Source organism: Bos indicus, chromosome 23 (assembly GCF_029378745.1).
Source record: "Bos indicus isolate NIAB-ARS_2022 breed Sahiwal x Tharparkar chromosome 23, NIAB-ARS_B.indTharparkar_mat_pri_1.0, whole genome shotgun sequence".
In the NCBI taxonomy this organism is placed as follows: domain Eukaryota; kingdom Metazoa; phylum Chordata; class Mammalia; order Artiodactyla; family Bovidae; genus Bos; species Bos indicus.
The window spans coordinates 5,094,712-5,112,344 of record NC_091782.1 but is presented as its reverse complement, the minus strand read 5'-3'; the positions used below and the strand labels follow the sequence as shown (position 1 = coordinate 5,112,344).

At 41.9% G+C, this 17,633-nt stretch overlaps 1 protein-coding gene across 29 annotated transcripts in view; it reads right to left on the bottom strand.

Annotated features, from left to right (window-relative positions):
• Nucleotides 1-17,633, bottom strand: part of DST (dystonin) — a 518,621-nt gene that overhangs the window by 174,323 nt on the left and 326,665 nt on the right. For all 29 annotated transcript variants that reach the window (XM_070777732.1, XM_070777740.1, XM_070777736.1 and 26 more), the window contains 19 exons: nucleotides 17,430-17,523; nucleotides 16,817-16,971; nucleotides 15,338-15,800; nucleotides 15,120-15,248; nucleotides 14,886-14,963; nucleotides 14,651-14,812; nucleotides 14,468-14,572; nucleotides 11,788-11,883; nucleotides 10,489-10,614; nucleotides 9,759-9,911; nucleotides 9,415-9,569; nucleotides 8,966-9,092; nucleotides 8,313-8,496; nucleotides 7,260-7,417; nucleotides 6,217-6,395; nucleotides 4,383-4,521; nucleotides 2,709-2,902; nucleotides 1,476-1,638; nucleotides 579-662 (listed from right to left, as the gene is read on the bottom strand). In XM_070777732.1, the coding sequence (XP_070633833.1) occupies nucleotides 579-662; nucleotides 1,476-1,638; nucleotides 2,709-2,902; nucleotides 4,383-4,521; nucleotides 6,217-6,395; nucleotides 7,260-7,417; nucleotides 8,313-8,496; nucleotides 8,966-9,092; nucleotides 9,415-9,569; nucleotides 9,759-9,911; nucleotides 10,489-10,614; nucleotides 11,788-11,883; nucleotides 14,468-14,572; nucleotides 14,651-14,812; nucleotides 14,886-14,963; nucleotides 15,120-15,248; nucleotides 15,338-15,800; nucleotides 16,817-16,971; nucleotides 17,430-17,523 (2,944 nt within the window). The remainder of the gene's footprint in view (nucleotides 1-578; nucleotides 663-1,475; nucleotides 1,639-2,708; nucleotides 2,903-4,382; nucleotides 4,522-6,216; nucleotides 6,396-7,259; nucleotides 7,418-8,312; nucleotides 8,497-8,965; nucleotides 9,093-9,414; nucleotides 9,570-9,758; nucleotides 9,912-10,488; nucleotides 10,615-11,787; nucleotides 11,884-14,467; nucleotides 14,573-14,650; nucleotides 14,813-14,885; nucleotides 14,964-15,119; nucleotides 15,249-15,337; nucleotides 15,801-16,816; nucleotides 16,972-17,429; nucleotides 17,524-17,633) is intronic.

Sequence of the window (17,633 nt, the reverse complement as noted above, 5' to 3'; positions counted from 1 at the left end):
TATTTTCAGTCTCCCCTTCTTCTAGATAAAAAATGGGACTGCAGATCCGAATGGCCAGAGCCGAGATGTGGCGGGTAACTCAGAGCACATGGGAACCATCCCTAAGGGAGATGTTCTTCCATGGAATATCACAGCAATATTTGCATGGATATTCAAGCAATATTTCCAGGGACACTCCATCAATACTTCCATGGAATACTGCAGCAATACTCACATGGAATCCTAACCCAGACTAATGGGTTAGGATTAGGTGGGTGTTCCAGCAATGCTTGAAGGGGTAAGGGAAGGAAGGAGGAAGTGAAGCAGAAAGAGGCAGATGACAGAGCTACATTTTCTCCTGGTGTACATGGGGGTGTGGGCAAGCTGTGCGTGTGTGTGACACGGAGAGAGAAGTAAAGAAGCAGGGGTTTTCACATGACTCAGGTTTCCATGAAGAATTAACAGGTTAAGTGACAGTGAAGATGCTCTGTTTCACTTTTCAACACAGACTGAATAACCCGTGAAGGCTTTAAAGAGCACTGTGGAAACATCCCCCTGAACACCTGAACGTGAAATCTGATGCAAGGAACTAGTCTCACCTTCACCGCAGTGGAGTACTGTTCTGCGTACTTCTGACACTCATCCATTTTGCTCTGTTTCATTTCTATTTCAGAAACCAGCATCTATAAATGCACACAGGTTAGCAGAAAAGCAACAAGGAATTCTATGCTGTCCAACAACTTGAGATCTCAGGCACTAATACCTACATCATTTAAGACTACAGCTCTCTACCCTACTTTACTTTTAAGTACAGCCTTTATTAATCAATTAATTTATCTGGCTGCACCACTTGGCCTATGGGATCTTAGTTCCCACACCAGGGATTGAACCCATGTCCTCGGCAATGAAAGCAGAGATTCCTAACCACTGCACTGCCAGGGAATTCCCTCTACCCCACTGCACTTAATGTCATCTGCCTTATGGGTGAAGTTCAAACATTCAAGTTCAAGCCACTACGTGACACCCCCTCATGGGGCTTCCAAAGCAGAAATTACTAAACTCCATGGAAATTATCCACAAGTAGGCCTGAAACCCTTTGCTCCTTAATCCTAATCTTGACCTAAAGAGAGCTAGAAATTACTGGCCCCTCAAGATGGAACAAAAATCTCAAAGCATTTAACTCTGTCAAATGTGGCTGTTTAATTTTCTACAACTAACCATTTTTTAAAATGTAGGGTCCTAATCTAACCTCAGTGATCATTAGACACTTGAACTGTCCCAACATGAAACTTTCTTATTCCTTATGGTTTCAAAATTGACCTCCAATAAATCAAAGAAGTAATGTATATAGGTCTGAGAGCACATTTTTAACATTTATGATTTATTCCTGTCTTCCTTGAAATAGTTGCTGACCTACTGCCTTAACAAGAGAAAGGAAGGTCAAGGTCATGAGTGACTAAACGCAGACACAACCATGAGGAGCTATGTTTGCACACCTTCTGTTGATTCAACTGTGTGGCCAGAGCTTTACTATTTTCAGGCTGATTTTCTTGAATCTTCTTCTGAGTAGTTTCAACTTGCTGGATCCAATCATCCAACAGGTGATACGTATCTCTGTAGTACTTCAGTGACTTGCCAATGCCTTCCAAGTCCCGTAACCTAAGAGGATCACAACAGAATAGCCAGTTTTCAAGAGCAACCAGTAGGGAGTTGGAACATGTAGAAGAGGAGGGAGGGACAAACTAACTGTCCTAAGTGCCACCACAGGGGAGTGTCCAGAGTTCAAGGCTGAAGCACTCTAGGCCAATTTCCAAGGGCCCCTGCACTGCTGTGGGTTGAATACAAATTACTTTTCTCCAGGACTTGTGCAGTTTATTAGTACTGACTGCTCTAGGGGCAAATCCAAGAGACTAAAGCTGGAAAGCAGGAAAACTGGAAACAATCAGCAAGTCTTGAAGACCCAAAGCTTGTAGCAATGACAGTTTCACTTCTGAACTCATGACCTGGTTGTAATGAATGGTTCAACATGAACTCAGAGAATACGTTTCAGGAGCTGTAACTGAACACCCAGTCTCTATGACTGTAAAACCACTACATTAAACCTACAGATCATGTATTTTAGAGATTAGCTACTGTGTATTTAAAAATAACGTATTTGTCACACACGACACTATATTATAAAAGCATTTTAGCTACATTAATAAAAACATAAAAAATAAATGAGAAAGAACACTATTCTGTTTCGTCCCCAAAACTATCCCATTTCCTTTCACGTCTTTATTTCAGTCACTGGGCAAATGATCTTGACTTTCTTTTATCTTTGGCTAGAATGAACATCAGGCAATTTCAGTTTCTTTTACCCTTCTTGCCTACTATAGATACTGCATCCCACCCTAGGAAATGCATGATTCACGCTCCTATGACTAAGGCATGGTTATTGGGATATTACCAGTTTGCAATAACTAGAGAACTGCATTGTTTTTTCCTTCATAAAATGCAAGTAGATTAACACTACAAACGCTAGACTAAGTCCTCATCTGGAAGTTAAGCATCTCGCTCAAGGCCATCCTATAAAAAAGAAATGTAATTAGACGCAGCTCTTGCAATTAACACAAGTAACTGTTCTATGGAATGAATTACATATGGGGGTAGAAAGCCTAATATATTTAGACTTTACCCAGAATAGAGAGATTAAATCTGAGCTAAAACTGAATGAAAAGGCTACTAACCTGTTGTCAATCTGAACATGAACATTCTGCCATCTCTCAACCAACTGATCTGCTTTTTCTTTGTGCCAGTCAAAGTCAAGGTCACGCTCTTTGTAGGTTTTAAACATCTCATCACTGATGGTCTTTGCTCTCTGCAGCTCATCCTCCAGCTCATGGAAGACCTCTCTCTTTTCATCCACTTCAGATCTCCATTGCTAAAATGGAACAATTTACAAAGTTATAAAAATGTGTAAGGTGCTCACCAGGTAAACACTTCACTTGCCTAATTTTACAACTCATTTACAAATGACTGACATAAAATCAGACAATGGAAAGAATATATTTCATATACAAAATATTACATTAGGTTGAACCTTATAAAATTGTCATATTTGGCTGTACTTTGACCTAAAAAAAAATAACAATATTATATGTAAAGTTCAGCCTAACAGATTTTGCACATCAATAAAATAAAACATATTCCATAAGTAAGTCTGCCAACTCAGTAAGTCTTTTTCATTGTTTATTTTTTATATATCTACTGATCCCATTGTTTAAAATGAACATGTGCATTAAAAATCCAGCAATCCCACTGCTGGGCATACACACTGAGGAAACCAGAAGGGAAAGAGACATGTGTACCCCAATGTTCATCGCAGCACTGTTTATAATAGCCAGGACATGGAAGCAACCTAGATGCCCATCAGCAGATGAATGGATAAGAAAGCTGTGGTACATATACACAATGGAGTATTACTCAGCCATTAAAAAGAATACATTTAAATCAGTTCTAATGAGATGGATGAAACTGGAACCTATTATACAGAGTGAAGTAAGCCAGAAAGAAAAACACCAATACAGTATACTAACGCATATATATGGAATTTAGAAAGATGGTAACAATAACCCTGTACAAGACAGCAAAAGAGACACTGATGTATAGATCAGCCTTATGGACTCTGTGGGAGAGGGAGAGGGTGGGGAGATTTGGGAGAATGGCATTGAAACATGTATAATATAATGTATGAAACGGGTCGCCAGTCCAGGTTCGATGCATGATACTGGATGCTTGGGGCTGGTGCACTGGGACGACCCAGAGGTAGGGTATGGGGAGGGAGGAGGGAGGAGGGTTCAGGACGGGGAGCAGGGGTATACCTGTGGCAGATTCATTTCGATATTTGGCAAAACTAATACAATATTGTAAAGTTTAAAAATAAAATAAAATTTAAAAAAAAATCACTGAAACAACTTTTCACAACTGTTTTACAAAACCTTTACTCAGGGCTTTATAAGCGGAAGGACAGAAACATACACGTACAACCATCGTCCTTTTCCTTCTTAGATTAACTAGTCTATTCACCTCTTTAATTTCTTAACATAACTGCCTCTTTCTGCAGGGGCATCTAATTACAAACAATTTACTTTTAAGTTTCAACTCCTCTTGCTGCCAACATGAACAGAGTATAAAAATCTACTGTCAAAAAGATAAAAACTTCAAATGAAAAGAACTCATCTCAAACTAAAAATGAATCAACATACTTATTAAGTCATAGTATTACAGAGAAAAGATATGGAATGAATAGAGAAGTATTCAAGTTCATATATTTAATGCTTGATGTCTGAAGACCTGAGCCAAGTTCTAGAGAAATACTGTTAGAGCACAGTCTTAAAAACAGCCAGCAGTGAGACGCATACCTTTAAAGTACTTATCAGATTCTCAATGTTATTCTTGTCAGCTATAACTGCTTCCTCTTCACACAATTTAGTTTCATAGAGTTTGACAAGGGCTTCTGCAGCTTGAGTGTTTTTTAACACCAAGTTGACCGTTTTCAACCTGAAAAAGATAATTAAACAACACCCCTTCTGTTAAGTGTTTATTTCCCCGCAGTACAGCCTTGACGGACCATGAGGCTGGGTGATGCAGTGTGTTCCTCATGCGGCACAAAGACAGTTTTTACTACAAGGTTCACATCCCGCTCAGTCAGTCAGGAAGAGACAGACAAATGCCACATGGTATCACCTATATGTGAAACCTAAAATACAACAGCAAGGAACTCATCTGTGAAACAGAAGCTGACTCACAGGCACAGAGAACAGCCCTGTGGAGGCGGAGGGGGCGCCGGGAGAAGGTGCGGTGGGGGTCTGGGGTCAGCGGATGCAAGCTATGGCTACAGGATGGATGGACACAAGGTCCTATTGTACAGCACAGGGAACTGTATTCAACACCCTGTAATGAACTATAATGGAAAGGGATACAGACAATATATCTACGTATAACAGTCACTTTGCTGTATAGCAGAAATTAACACAGCCTTGTAAATCAACTATATTTCAATAAAAATTTTTTTAAAAGATTAACATCCCACTAACTATCTAATCAGAGAAGGCAATGGCACCCCACTCCAGTACTCTTGCCTGGAAAATCCCATGGATGGAGGAGCCTGGTAGGCTACAGTCCATGGGGTTGCTAAGAGTCGGACACGACTGAGCGACTTCACTTTCACTTTTCACTTTCATGCATTGGAGAAGGAAATGGCAACCCACTCCAGTGTTCTTTCCTGGAGAATCCCAGGGACGGAGAGCCCGGTGGGCTGCCGTCAATGGGGTTGCACAGAGTCAGACACAACTGAAGCGACTTAGCAGCAGTAGCAGCAACAATCTAATAGAATCCACACCATGCCCCCAAGTTGTCTTCAGCAGAAGATTCCAACAGAAGAGGGGCTTCTTTCAAAGCTACTTTAGACCAAGACTGGAAGTTAAGTTCAACAGACCGTAACAGCTGAGCTACCAAAACTACAGGGAACATGTGGGAAGATCATTAATGCTTTTGTCTCTGATGCTCATTCCCTTTCAGCATGAAGCAGCATCATAAATCCACAGAAATATTTAGCGTATTTGTTACTAAGAAAAAAAATTTGAGGGATTTTGCTGGTGGTACAGGGGGTAAGAACCCACCTGCCATTGCAGGGGATATGGGCTTGATCCCTGGTCCAGGAAAATGTGGAGCCACTAAGCTCCTGAGCCACAACTAGCGATGGCCACGCGCCTGGAATCTGTGCTCCACAGCAAGAGAAGCCACCACAGTGAGAAACCCACACACCACAACAAAGAGTAGCCTCCACTGGCTGAACTAGAGAAAGCCCATGTGCAGAAAGCAAATCCACGCGTGCACGCAAAGTCGCTTCAGTCGTGTCTGACTCTTTACGACCTGATGGACCATAGTCCATCAGGCTCCTTTGTCCATAGGACTCTCCAGGCAAGAACACTGGAGTGGGTTGCCATGCCCTCCTCCAGGGGATCTTCCCAACCCAGGAATCAAACCCACATCTCTTATGTCTCCTGCATTGGCAGGCGGGTTCTTTACCACTAGCACCAACTGACACAGCTAAAAATAAAAATAATTGAAGAAAAGAAAATAATTTTTTATATTCTTAAAAATTAACATTTTTAGCCTAAACAGCATCTGTATATAAATGGCAGCTATATGAAGTCAGCTTAGATGATTTCTATCAAGGCAGTGGTTCCATACTTCTCTATGTAGGTGGACGACATGGAATAGACATGGTTCATGCTCTGGACAACCACGCTGAGCTCAGACCGCAAGGCGGGCGTGGAGGCAGAGGCAGGCGCCTGACTGAAAAAGTCTTCACATTTACTTGTGATCGTGGCCAAATCATCTTTAAGTCGCTCCAGTTCTTTCTTTAGTTTCTACACGACAAAGAACAAACCATAAGGATTAGACAGGGCCTCTTTCTTCAAACACTTTAAAAACACACATTTCCCATTATTACTCTTGAGGTAAATACATATTCTTTTTTTAAACTGCACCACAGTTGATTTACAATGTCATGCTCATTTACGCTGTACATCAAAGTGATTCAGTCACACACATATATACATCCTTTTTTCCTATTCTTTTCCATTACGGTTTATCACAGGATGTGGGAGGCAGTTCCCTGTGCTGTACAGCAGGCCCCTGCTGTTTATCCAGTGTATTCATCCTACAGCTTGCATTTGCTAATCCAGCACTCCCACTCCATCCCCCGCCGGGCAACCACAAGTCCATTCTCTGTGTCTGAGTCTGTATCTATTTCATAGATAAGTTCATCTGAGTCCTATTTTGGATCCCACACATAAGCAATATCATATGGTGTCTTTCTTTCTCCTTCTGACTTACTTCACCTAGTATGATCGTCTCTAGCTGCAAAACATTTACGTATTTTTATTTTTTCTTTACCAAAGAAACGAAGCCGAGGCAGTCTACTTTTACCACCAGTCATTCCCTCACCGCACAGCGCTCGGGCCCAAACACCTAGTTTAGAGCCTGTGCGTCACCCAGCGCCCGGCGGAGAGGCCCTGCAGCCTCCACGTAAACGGCGAGGACGCAGTGCTCCGCGTTCACCCAGTGCGAGGCAGAGCTGAGCCACGGAGCCTCGTCTGCCGTCAGCCGTGAGCACAGTCAGAGCGCACAAGGTGGCCCCGGCACAGCGCGCGTGAGGGGTCGCAGGGTCAGCGGCGAAGGTCGCGAGACCCCATCTGCGCTGACCTCGGCCCACGCACTCGCAGCCTCACCTCCTGCTCCGAGATCCTGAACACGCTCTCATGCAGGTCGTCTCTCTCCAGCGGGGTGCGGATCTGTCTGATGAGACGGTCCTCACAGCTCTCTAGCCGAAGCCTGAGGTTTCGAACTTCAGAGATGTAGAGGTTGTAAGCCGATTCCTCTTGCTCCTCTGTGAGAGTAAACATGATGTTTAGAAAATTCCTCATTTTCTGTCGTTTGGACGTTCTTGCTCATGAATTAATAAGGCAATTTTACCATTACTGAGACATAGCTAGTCAGACTAATGTTACCAGTTATCACCACAAACCCACACCAAGGATATAAACCTTGAAACTGTGGACCTTACAATTTACAAAGACTTAAATACAACTTCCCTAATGCCACTTAAAGTACCAACATCTGACTTAAGATGTCTGAGGAAAGTAATACATTGGTTTGTTTTGTTTTCACAAAAATGTGAAATATATTAGTAGCAGATTAGTTATAAGAATAATGTTTTAAAAAAATTAGAGTATTACTACTAAAGTGTTTTTGGTCTCTAAGTTTTATGGACGTCAAGAATTTGGAATAAAATTTATATTTAACAAACATTAACAGGACAAAATCTTTTCCTTCAACCCCTATATAAAATCCAGGTTTGGTTACAGGAAACCTCTCCCCTTTGCTTTCAATTTTGCTGTGAATCTAAAACTTCTCTTAAAAAAAATATTCTTTAAAAAAATCCAAGTTTGACATATGAAAAAGTAATTGAAACTTGTCTGAAACTAAAATATCATTCTGAACATTACACTGCAAACTAGAGAAAATGGTTAAAAGTAGATGCATTAAGAATTCACTGTCATACAACTTGGTTGGCAGCTTTTTACTACTTAATTATTTGGGAAAAAATGAATTCCTTCTTGAATCTTCCTACCTCGAACATCCATCTGATGCTTTAGTAACTGTCTCTACCTATTACAGGTTGAGTGACATAATATACCTAAGACTGAGAGTCCCAGTGATAATAGAAAACAGCCTGGACTAAACACCCATGGGGAAAAAAGCCAAGGGTTCCCACGCTTTACCTCTTTCTGCAGATTTAAGGAGTTCTTGATAATACTGCTTGCACACATTAACCTCCTTTTCCAGTTGTGTTATATCTGAGCCTGAAAATATTTGGGATTCCTGGCTATCTTCAAGAAAATCTTCAAAACGGGACTGCAGATTACTCAGAACTTGCTGATGTTCACCAGGCAACATGGTCTTTATCTAAAGAAGACCAATGATCCATTATAGTATTAAGGGTGAAATTTCAATAGGACTGATCTCAAGTGGTTCTTATGGGACATGAGTTTATATTAAATAATCATAATAGAAAATCATTGGAAATTAATTTTTTCTTCATTCACAACTTTAGGTTTTAAAAGACAAGGGAAAACAAGACTACAGAATTTCATAGATGAATGAAACTATACCCATGTCTGTATGCCCAAACACTATATACTATGCCTCCCAATGAAAACAGAAACACTGAATGAAGTATGGGATTTTCAGATCCCCCAATTCTTAGAAAGTACCTCATATAAAACAGGCATGTAACAGATATTCAGTGAGTAAATGAATTTTATCATGGATCTGCTGGACCTCATCTGACTCAAGGGATAACACAAAGGCCACTCTTCATGACAAGAGCCTGCATCTTGGGACAGGTTGGGTGGACGTGCAGATCTGCACTTACTGAAGCCACATTGCTCGCTCGGATTCTGTCAATTTCATTGATGAGATGGTGCCAGGAGACCACACTCTTCATGTTTATGTGAGACTCGTGCCAAAGGGTCAGGACATTCTGATATTGCTGCTCAATTCTGAAACACAAGGAAGAAACTCAGATTCAGCCCTTCCATTCCCCACCAACATGTGTGACGGTTTCTTTCTGTGTTTGAGACATATCTCAAGTTTACTAGCTCGAGGTCCTTCTGATCCAGTGCTGTTACTGTTCAGTTGCTAAGTCTTATCTGACTCTTTGCAACCTCATGGACTGCAGCATGCCAGGCTTTCCTGTCCTTCACTATCTCTGGGAGTTTGCTCAAACTCATATTCTATTAGCCTTGCCAAAGCATTGATTGTTTCTTTTACCTTCAGAAACCCCCAAAGCCAGCCCTACATCTGGAACTAAAGCACACAAACCTGTTTGCAAGGTCAACCGCCTCTTTGTTTGGAGGAGGGACGGTGAAGCACACAGAAGGGACCATGGCCTCATTCCCAGTGGGGCTGATGACCTTCCACTTAGCGCGATGAGAGTTGTTTGCCAAAACGCATTCATCGTCTTTGAAAATGGTTATCTGGTTTTAAAAGAAGAACAGAACAACCAGATGTGGTCACTGCGGTATTTGTCTCTTTCCACACCCAATCTTGGGTATTTTTTTTGTCTTTTTAAAGTGGGAAACTTTACCACTAGTGAGCAATATGACCTTGTTTTTTAGATATATGAATAATGCCAGAAACAGGTCTGTTTCTAGGAGTTAAAGTACCTCAATTTGTCTGTAGTCACAGATGGCTTTGATCGGAAGAGAAGTTTTGAGTGGACAGTCAGCATTTCTGGGCTTCAACTGAACGATTGTTTTTGCTCTCCCCATCAGGCTCGCCACTGTACTTTTATACTGCAGAAGCTCTTCTTTCTCTTCCTGAGGAATAAATCAGAAGGCTTTTAGAAGCAAACAGTGTGTACTCTCTGTTCTTTTAGGGCTGTGCACAAATGCAGCTTCCCCAGCAGAGTCTTCCGTCTGAACCGTCAGCCCCTCGCCGCCCACTCTCCCCCTGTGTTGTCTGGTTGCTTTCTTTCCTCCTTCACATTTACCAGTACCTAACAGACTACATGTATTGTGCTGTACTAATTTATCATGTTTATTGCATCCCCCCCTGGCAGGGTTCTTGTCTGCTGTGTTCAGTCCCAGCACTAAAAATAGTGTCTAGGGTCTAGAAATACTGACAAGTCTTTATGGAATAAATGACTAAACACACATACTCACACACAAAGCACAGTGAGAGCATTTTAAAATACTAAGGCAATCACATCAAACAACACTCTTGCTGTGTGCCAAAAAGAAAAAAATGCTAAAACTCAACGTTTAAGTGGTTGAGTGAGGCGGAAACACCAAGAGTACCAATAAAATGCGAAGCTCCATGCACAGAAACGCAACCAGGCACGCATCCAGCCCCACTACGCGTCGCTGACGAAGCAGGGGGTCTTCCTGCTCATACCATGGACTCCTGAACGAGGTCCTCCAGTTTGTGGATGCTGCTGGACCTGTCACAGCTGTACTTCCGCTGGATGGCATCTTTTAGATTCCTCAAGTAATCTGTGGCTTCTTTGGCATCATTGAAAAACTAGCAAAAGATGAAAACTGGCAGTTAAAAGTGTACGAAACGCCAGCAAAGCCCCCAGGTGTCAGGTTTGAGTACCAGAGTCCTGTGTGTACCCCTCCTACGTGGGCACAGAAGGAGCCGCAAGACTTCTTCTCCAGAGCCCTTCCCTTAACCAAACACCAACTCCTGAACTTGGATGATGATGAGCGAATGCTAAGTGTCCAGAGTTTATGTCTCCAGAGAACAAACCTGTGGATGCCCAGGGGGAGGAGAGGTGGGAGAAGGAAGGACTAGGACTCTGGGGTTAGCGGATGCAAACTATCAAACACAGGGGGGATAAACACCAAGGTCCTACTGGTATAGCAGAGGGAACTGTATTCAGTATCCTGTGATAAACCACAATGGCAAAGAATATGAAAAATAATACAGCTATATAACAAAGTGTATGTCTATATTGTGGTCGTGGCCCTATATTACTTTGACTGAACATCTATTTCACTTTAGAACATCTATAAACACTTAAACAGTTGTTAAACGAAAGTGAAAGTCAGTCATGTCTGACTCCTTGCGACCCCATGTTCTATAGCCTGGCAGGCTCTTCTCTCCATGGAATTCTCCAGGCTAGGATACTGAAGTGGGTAGCCTTTCCCTTCTCCAAGGGATCTGCCCCACACAAGGATTGAACCTAGGTCTCCCGCATTGTAGGCAGATTCTATACCAGCTGAGCCAGGGAAGCCCAAGAAAACTGGAGTGGGTAGCCTGTCCCTTCTCCAGTGGATCGTCCTGATCCAGGAATCAAACCAGAGTCTCCTGCATTGCAGGCGGACTCTACCAGCTGAGCTACCAGGGAAGCCCAAACAGTTGTTAAGCGGGAATGAAATTGCAAGAATATTTTAAAACTTCTGAAGAATAGGAAAAAAGCTCCCCCTAGTAAAATTGTTCCTCAAAAAGACAAGCATGGACAAAGTTAAGATTTTCTGACATTTTAAGTGGTTTTTAAAGTATTTCTTCTTTACTAAAATGCTTCCATTTATCCTAAAGGACATATAACCCTTCTATCCTAAAATGAAGACATTTTGGTTTCTTTCCGCTGCAGTCAGACATACACGCATCCCAACATTACACCATGGAAATGGTTCCTGTAACTCAGCTGAAATTGCAGTACCACCCGCCGACACGGTGACCGTTCCATACCTCGAAATAAGCGCTGTTCTCCTTCACATGCTGTTCCACACACTGGCAGAGCTGCAGGATCCAGCTCCACTGCGTCTGCATTGCCGCGCGGTAAGCCTGCCAGGGAAAACACAGTCACCACTGCCGTCTGCACAGCAAGACACACCCAGGCTTCTCAGGGTTAAAAGACGGCGGTCTACACAGGTGATGAGATGCCTTTAACAGAGACTTGAGAAGCAGGGACGTGAACTGTCCCGCTAAGCTAAACATCCCCACTTGCACAAAGCCAGTCCTAAAACTTTAAACATACATTTTTCTTTTAAAAAATTTTTTTAATATAAATGTATTTATTTTAATTGGAGACTAATTACTTTACAAAATTGTATTGGTTTTGCCATACATTGACATGAATCCATCATGGGGATACATGTGTTCCCCATCCTGAACCATCCTCCCACCTCCCTCCCCATCCCATCCACCTGGGTCATCCCAGTGCACCAGCCCTGAGTACCCTGTCTCATGCATCCAACCTGGACTGGCGATTTGTTTCACATATGATAATTTACATGTTTCAATGCCATTCTCCCACCCTCGCCCTCTCCCACAGAGTCCAAAAGACTGTTCTATACATCTGTGTCTCTTTTCCTGTCTCGCATACATTTTTCAATCAGTCCAATTTCTTTCAAATTTTCAGTTTCTTGACTCGTTTTTCTTGTCACATATATGAAAAGTGCTAACTCTGGGGCTGTTTTTCCAGGCAGACTTCTTTAACACTTGAGATGGATGCAAGCTATCCAACACTCTCCTGTGTGGAATCCTCAGATACACCCCCTTCACTCAATTTTCCTCTGTCTGTTTTCTGAATTTTTGTATTATTGGATAATAAAATCCCCCTTCTGACATCAAAGTACATGGTGTGTAGTTTTTGTCCTGTTTTTGCTTCCAAAACTAGTCTTGAAGCTCTTGGCAGGAGTGGGGCTGATCTGTTTTATCGGGACTGTTTGGGAAGGGTGGAGAAGCTTATGTAATTCTTTATCAGTATAATTATGGGATAATATCAGAGATAATACTAGGAAGTTTTATTTCAAATGTTTTTTACTTGAATCTTTATTCAGTACAAGGTGCCTCTTTCATGAGAGCAAAAATACTGTAGGAAAGGCACCTACTTACACGGAAACAGGAAACACCCTTTCCTATTTAAGGTGCAGTTCCCTGGCTTCCAGAAGAGGGCGGCCTAGCTGCTCTAACGACTGTCTTACATAAGACGGTCCCTCCTGGAGAAACAGGCCGCTGAGCTCGGTCCAGGCAGCTTTCTGGATGGAACGTACAAGGCAACCGTGGAAATCTGGCAACACTTCCTGATCACGTTACGTGCTCCCTCCAATTAAGCTACTTAGAGTAAATTGGCTATAAAATACACATTGTGCATTGTTAAATTATTAGCTTCTTTTCCTCATAAAATACAAAATAGTGTTGATAATTAACTACTATCCATCGCCTACAATACATTAGATGGGCCTGAAGAACCATAAAGATGACTAAGGCTTAATTTTATCCTTCCACATCCTCTTAGTTAATTAGACTAACAGCTCTACCTAAAGGTAATCAGGTTCACATCCACTTCATCCACGCCCATCAAAAGTCTCAACCTATAATCGCACTTCCTAGCAGCCGTCACTTCTCTATTTTAAGGAATACCCCACCTTCAGTTGACCATAGTATAAAAGTATATCCAGACCCATCATGATTCTAATCTCCTTTCCCTAGTGCTCCCCTCCAACCCCCCCTACCCCCCGCCCCACTCTTCTAGGTCCTTAACATTTCTATGTAGCATTGCCTGGGGATGAAAACCACATTTTTACATGAAAGAAGGGCAACTGTAACATTCCCCAGACCTCCAGATGAGGTCTAGAATTTCATGAATCTTTTGTGTCATGACAACTTATTTTAGGGAACAAAGATTCTCAGATCCCTTTCCTCAACCACATATCCCATTGTAAGCACAGTTTCATTTTTCTTCCTCTGGAAATATACAACTGTCCACATTTGATACTTCTCCTCTCTTCCATAACCTCCAGCACATTTAGAAAGTCACTAACTCTAGCAGATCCCAGGCCTAAAAACTAAACACCCCCCACCCCACCTGCACCTCACGGGCAGCCTGATAAACTCCAGGTCAGCCCTCCCCTTCTGGGTCTGAAATGTGTGTTACACCCTGAGGACGTTCCTGTCAGAGCCAGATCATGGACAGGATTAGTAAATGAAATAATAATAATAACTAGGACTTCTTGAGAACCTACTATGTATCAAGAACTGAACTAAGCTAACAGTACACTTTTCTCCTCCTCACACAACTCTACAGTTAGGAGCAACTTCCCCCATTTTAGGTAAGTGAACGGGACCCAGCAAGGTTACAACCGCATGCAACATCACGTGGTTGGGAAGAAACTAACGTCAAAGCCTGACAAGACAAGGTCCTTCAGAGTTACTGTCCTGCATCTCTATGGCCACAGGGGTTGACACCAATGGGTGGCACGCTTCACGCAGAGCAGAAGGCACATCACTATGATTTGTCAGAAGTGTTATTTTTGAGCCAGGTTGTAGTAAAAGTTTGATAGTTTGCATTTTTCTATTTATCCACAAACAATAAAAGAATCTGAAAGGTAACATTCGAATATCCATATTACACTTTCTGACTCACCTCAATGGTTAACCGGGCTGGGTGATTTTCCAGAAGCAGCTGCTCCGCTATCTCTTGAACTGACTTAATAGTTTCTTCCTTTTGATCAAGTTCTCTCATCAATTCCTAATTGAAATAAATACGTTAGGAAATGATAAAACCTGAGAGGCACTGGTAACATTCAGCCACAGAAGCTGCACTCACAGCGTGGTAATCTCTCTTCCGGGCTATGTTGGTGTTTCTTTCACTCCAGTCGTAAGCAACTTCCTCCTCTTCTTTTTCATTCAACCAAATAAGTTCATTCGTTGCACGAGTTACAAAATTGTGGAGTGTGTCAAGGTGCCGCTCCTGATTCCTGGATGTATTCTTTATAAGGAGAATCATGGTAAGAATCATGTCTTTGCCATATAAAGGGAAGGGAAAGTTAAAAAAAACTTACCAAGAGTTTTGCATACTGATTCTCTAATCTGTGTAACTTTTCTGCGTAAGTTAGTTTAAGAGGTGCCGTCATCTGGATCTATAACATGGGATAAAAAGACAGCAGGTTAGGAATCTTAAGAAATTCTGATTCACTGGCAATCTATCTTTTATCCTGTGACAACAGGGTCTTAACAGAAAGAGCACAGCAGAAGCTGGGATGAAATATATACATACAGACTTTAAATTCACATACCTCACTGATCTTAGCTTCTTTAAGGCTAGATTCAAATTCTTCAATAGCTCGGTGGACATTTTTATGATTTTCTAAGTGGCTTTCAACACTTGGCAAATCTGATCCCCATTCAGTGCGGTCCAGCTGCACCTTTAAATAGGAAGATATGAGGTTTAAAAAAAAAAAAAAAAACTGGTAGCAATAAGGCCTGAAACTTAGGTAAGAGTAAATATTTTTACCTGCATCTCATCCACCCAATTCAAAAGGTCCTGAACAAATTTCATGTTGATTTCCTCTTCTGTTAAATTCTGGTCCAGCAGAGATGACTTGAGAAGGGGCTTTCGGATCTGCATCAGCTTCAGAGTCTGCAGGGAGCTTGTCTCCCCTCCTGAGCCGAAACTTGGAACTAACCCTGATGGGAAGCCAGGCGTATAGGCAGGAGTGACAGACGGGGTCAGGCGGGAAGTCAGCCCTGACGACAGGCCCGAGGTTACGCTAGACGGGGTCAGGGAAGGTGTGAGACCCTGCGTCAGCCCTGAGTTCATGCTGGGGTTTAAGGTCTGTGCAAATCCTGCGTTTAAACTCTGAGAGATTCCTGATATCATGAGCTTCGTCTGCTCCGTCGTCAGCACGCGGCCTTTGCTGTACACTGAGGAACATTCGTTCCGCAAGGCCATGATGTCATCGCGCAGTTTTGCAACCCTGAAAAGAAAATCAAAATGCGTAAGCTATAATGTGAGAGGTATTGTTCACAAAGGCTGACCCCTAAAACTAGGGACTCTAGTTACCAAAATGATCAATATTGGCTCATCAGCCATAACAAAGGCATCACACTAGTGCAAGATGTTAATAACAGGGGAAGAGGCTTTGAAGGGGTGTTATGGGAACTCTAGACTGTCCACGCAATTTTTTATAAACCTAAGTTGCTCAAATAAATAAAGTCTATTTTAAAATGTCATTATAGTCACACTGATAAAAATTTACATCACGATTTTTTCACTCAATGTTGTACTATAAGTATTCTATATTATCATATGATCTTTACAACTGTAATTTATAATGAACTCAATTACAACACTATCATAGTATATGCTCATTCTCCTATTATTTGACACACAGGATTCCAAATTTTTGACACGGACACTTTTTTTCCTATATTTATTTAGATAAGTTCTATATTTAGAATTATTATAGATGCCTAAAAGCAGAATTACTCATTTGAAGCATCATTCATAGTTTTTGCCTTATACATATATATCATATATTTAGATATTTACATAATATATATTATATACAACCAGAAATGTTCCATTCCTATCCCCAAATCCACTTCTCAGAGACACAGATTTTTATATACATATTTTCCCAATATTTTGTTATGAGCATTTTCATAAGATAAACACAAAACTGATAAGTTGACTTAAAAGATTATTTTCTCATTATTGTCCCTTTTTCAAATATCACACATGAATATTTCAACTGCAGGTTAGTTACTACAGTATTAAATACTACATGTATCTAAAATTTTTTTCTCTTATTTATCTTTGAAGAACAAAACCTACTAAACACACCGAAATATGACACAATTAATGTGACACACATTGTCAACAAAAAAGAGCTTAGGGAACACTTCATAAAATCGCCACCCTCTACGTCCTTAATGAGGGGCCACGGAACAGTCAGCGAGGAGGACAAGGCTGACTAGGAAGCTCTCTTACCTCTGCACCAACTGGTCTGCCTGGTAGTACTTTCCATCAATAAGAATCTGTACATCAATGACATGCTGGCGTAAAAGGTTCTCACATTCAAGGATATATCCGGCAATCTCTGCTTCATTCTGAAACTGCAGCCCGGATTCCAATCTTTTAGAATCCTATATTTTAAAACAATTCAGTATTAATTCTACATTAATTAACTAATTAAACAAACTGCAAATCTAGCCTCAGGGACTTCCCTGGTGGTGGGCCAGGAGTTAGGACTCGGCGTGTCCACTGTAGGGGGCATGGGTTGGATCTGCGGTCAGGGAACTAGACCCCGCACGCCATGAAAGTGAAAGCGTTAGTCGCTCAGTCATGTCTGACTCTTTGGCACCCCATGGACTGTAGCCCATCAGGCTCCTCTATCCAAGGAATTCTCCAGGCAAGAATACTGGAGCGGGGTGCCATTCCCTTCTCCAGGAGATCTCCCCAACCCAGTGATTGAACTCATGTCTCCTACACTGCAGGCAGATTCTTTACCGTCTGAGCCACCTGGGAAGCGTAGAAGATTTTATTTCATCTGAATGTACCGACCCCTCTACAGCAATTCCAGCAGCTCCTGAAATGAACTTACAGACTGGAGAGCATTTCGGGCAAGCAACAGTTTGTCTTCACAGATGACACTGCCCCTCTGAACTCGGTTAGCAATCTGCTGCAACATCTCCAACCTAAAAGAAGAAACAAAATAAACTCTTTCCTTCTGAAGTCAGAGAGCTAGCCACCCCTGAAAAACGAGGCCCACCAAAAGAAAAACCACAACCCCACATCAAGGACTCCA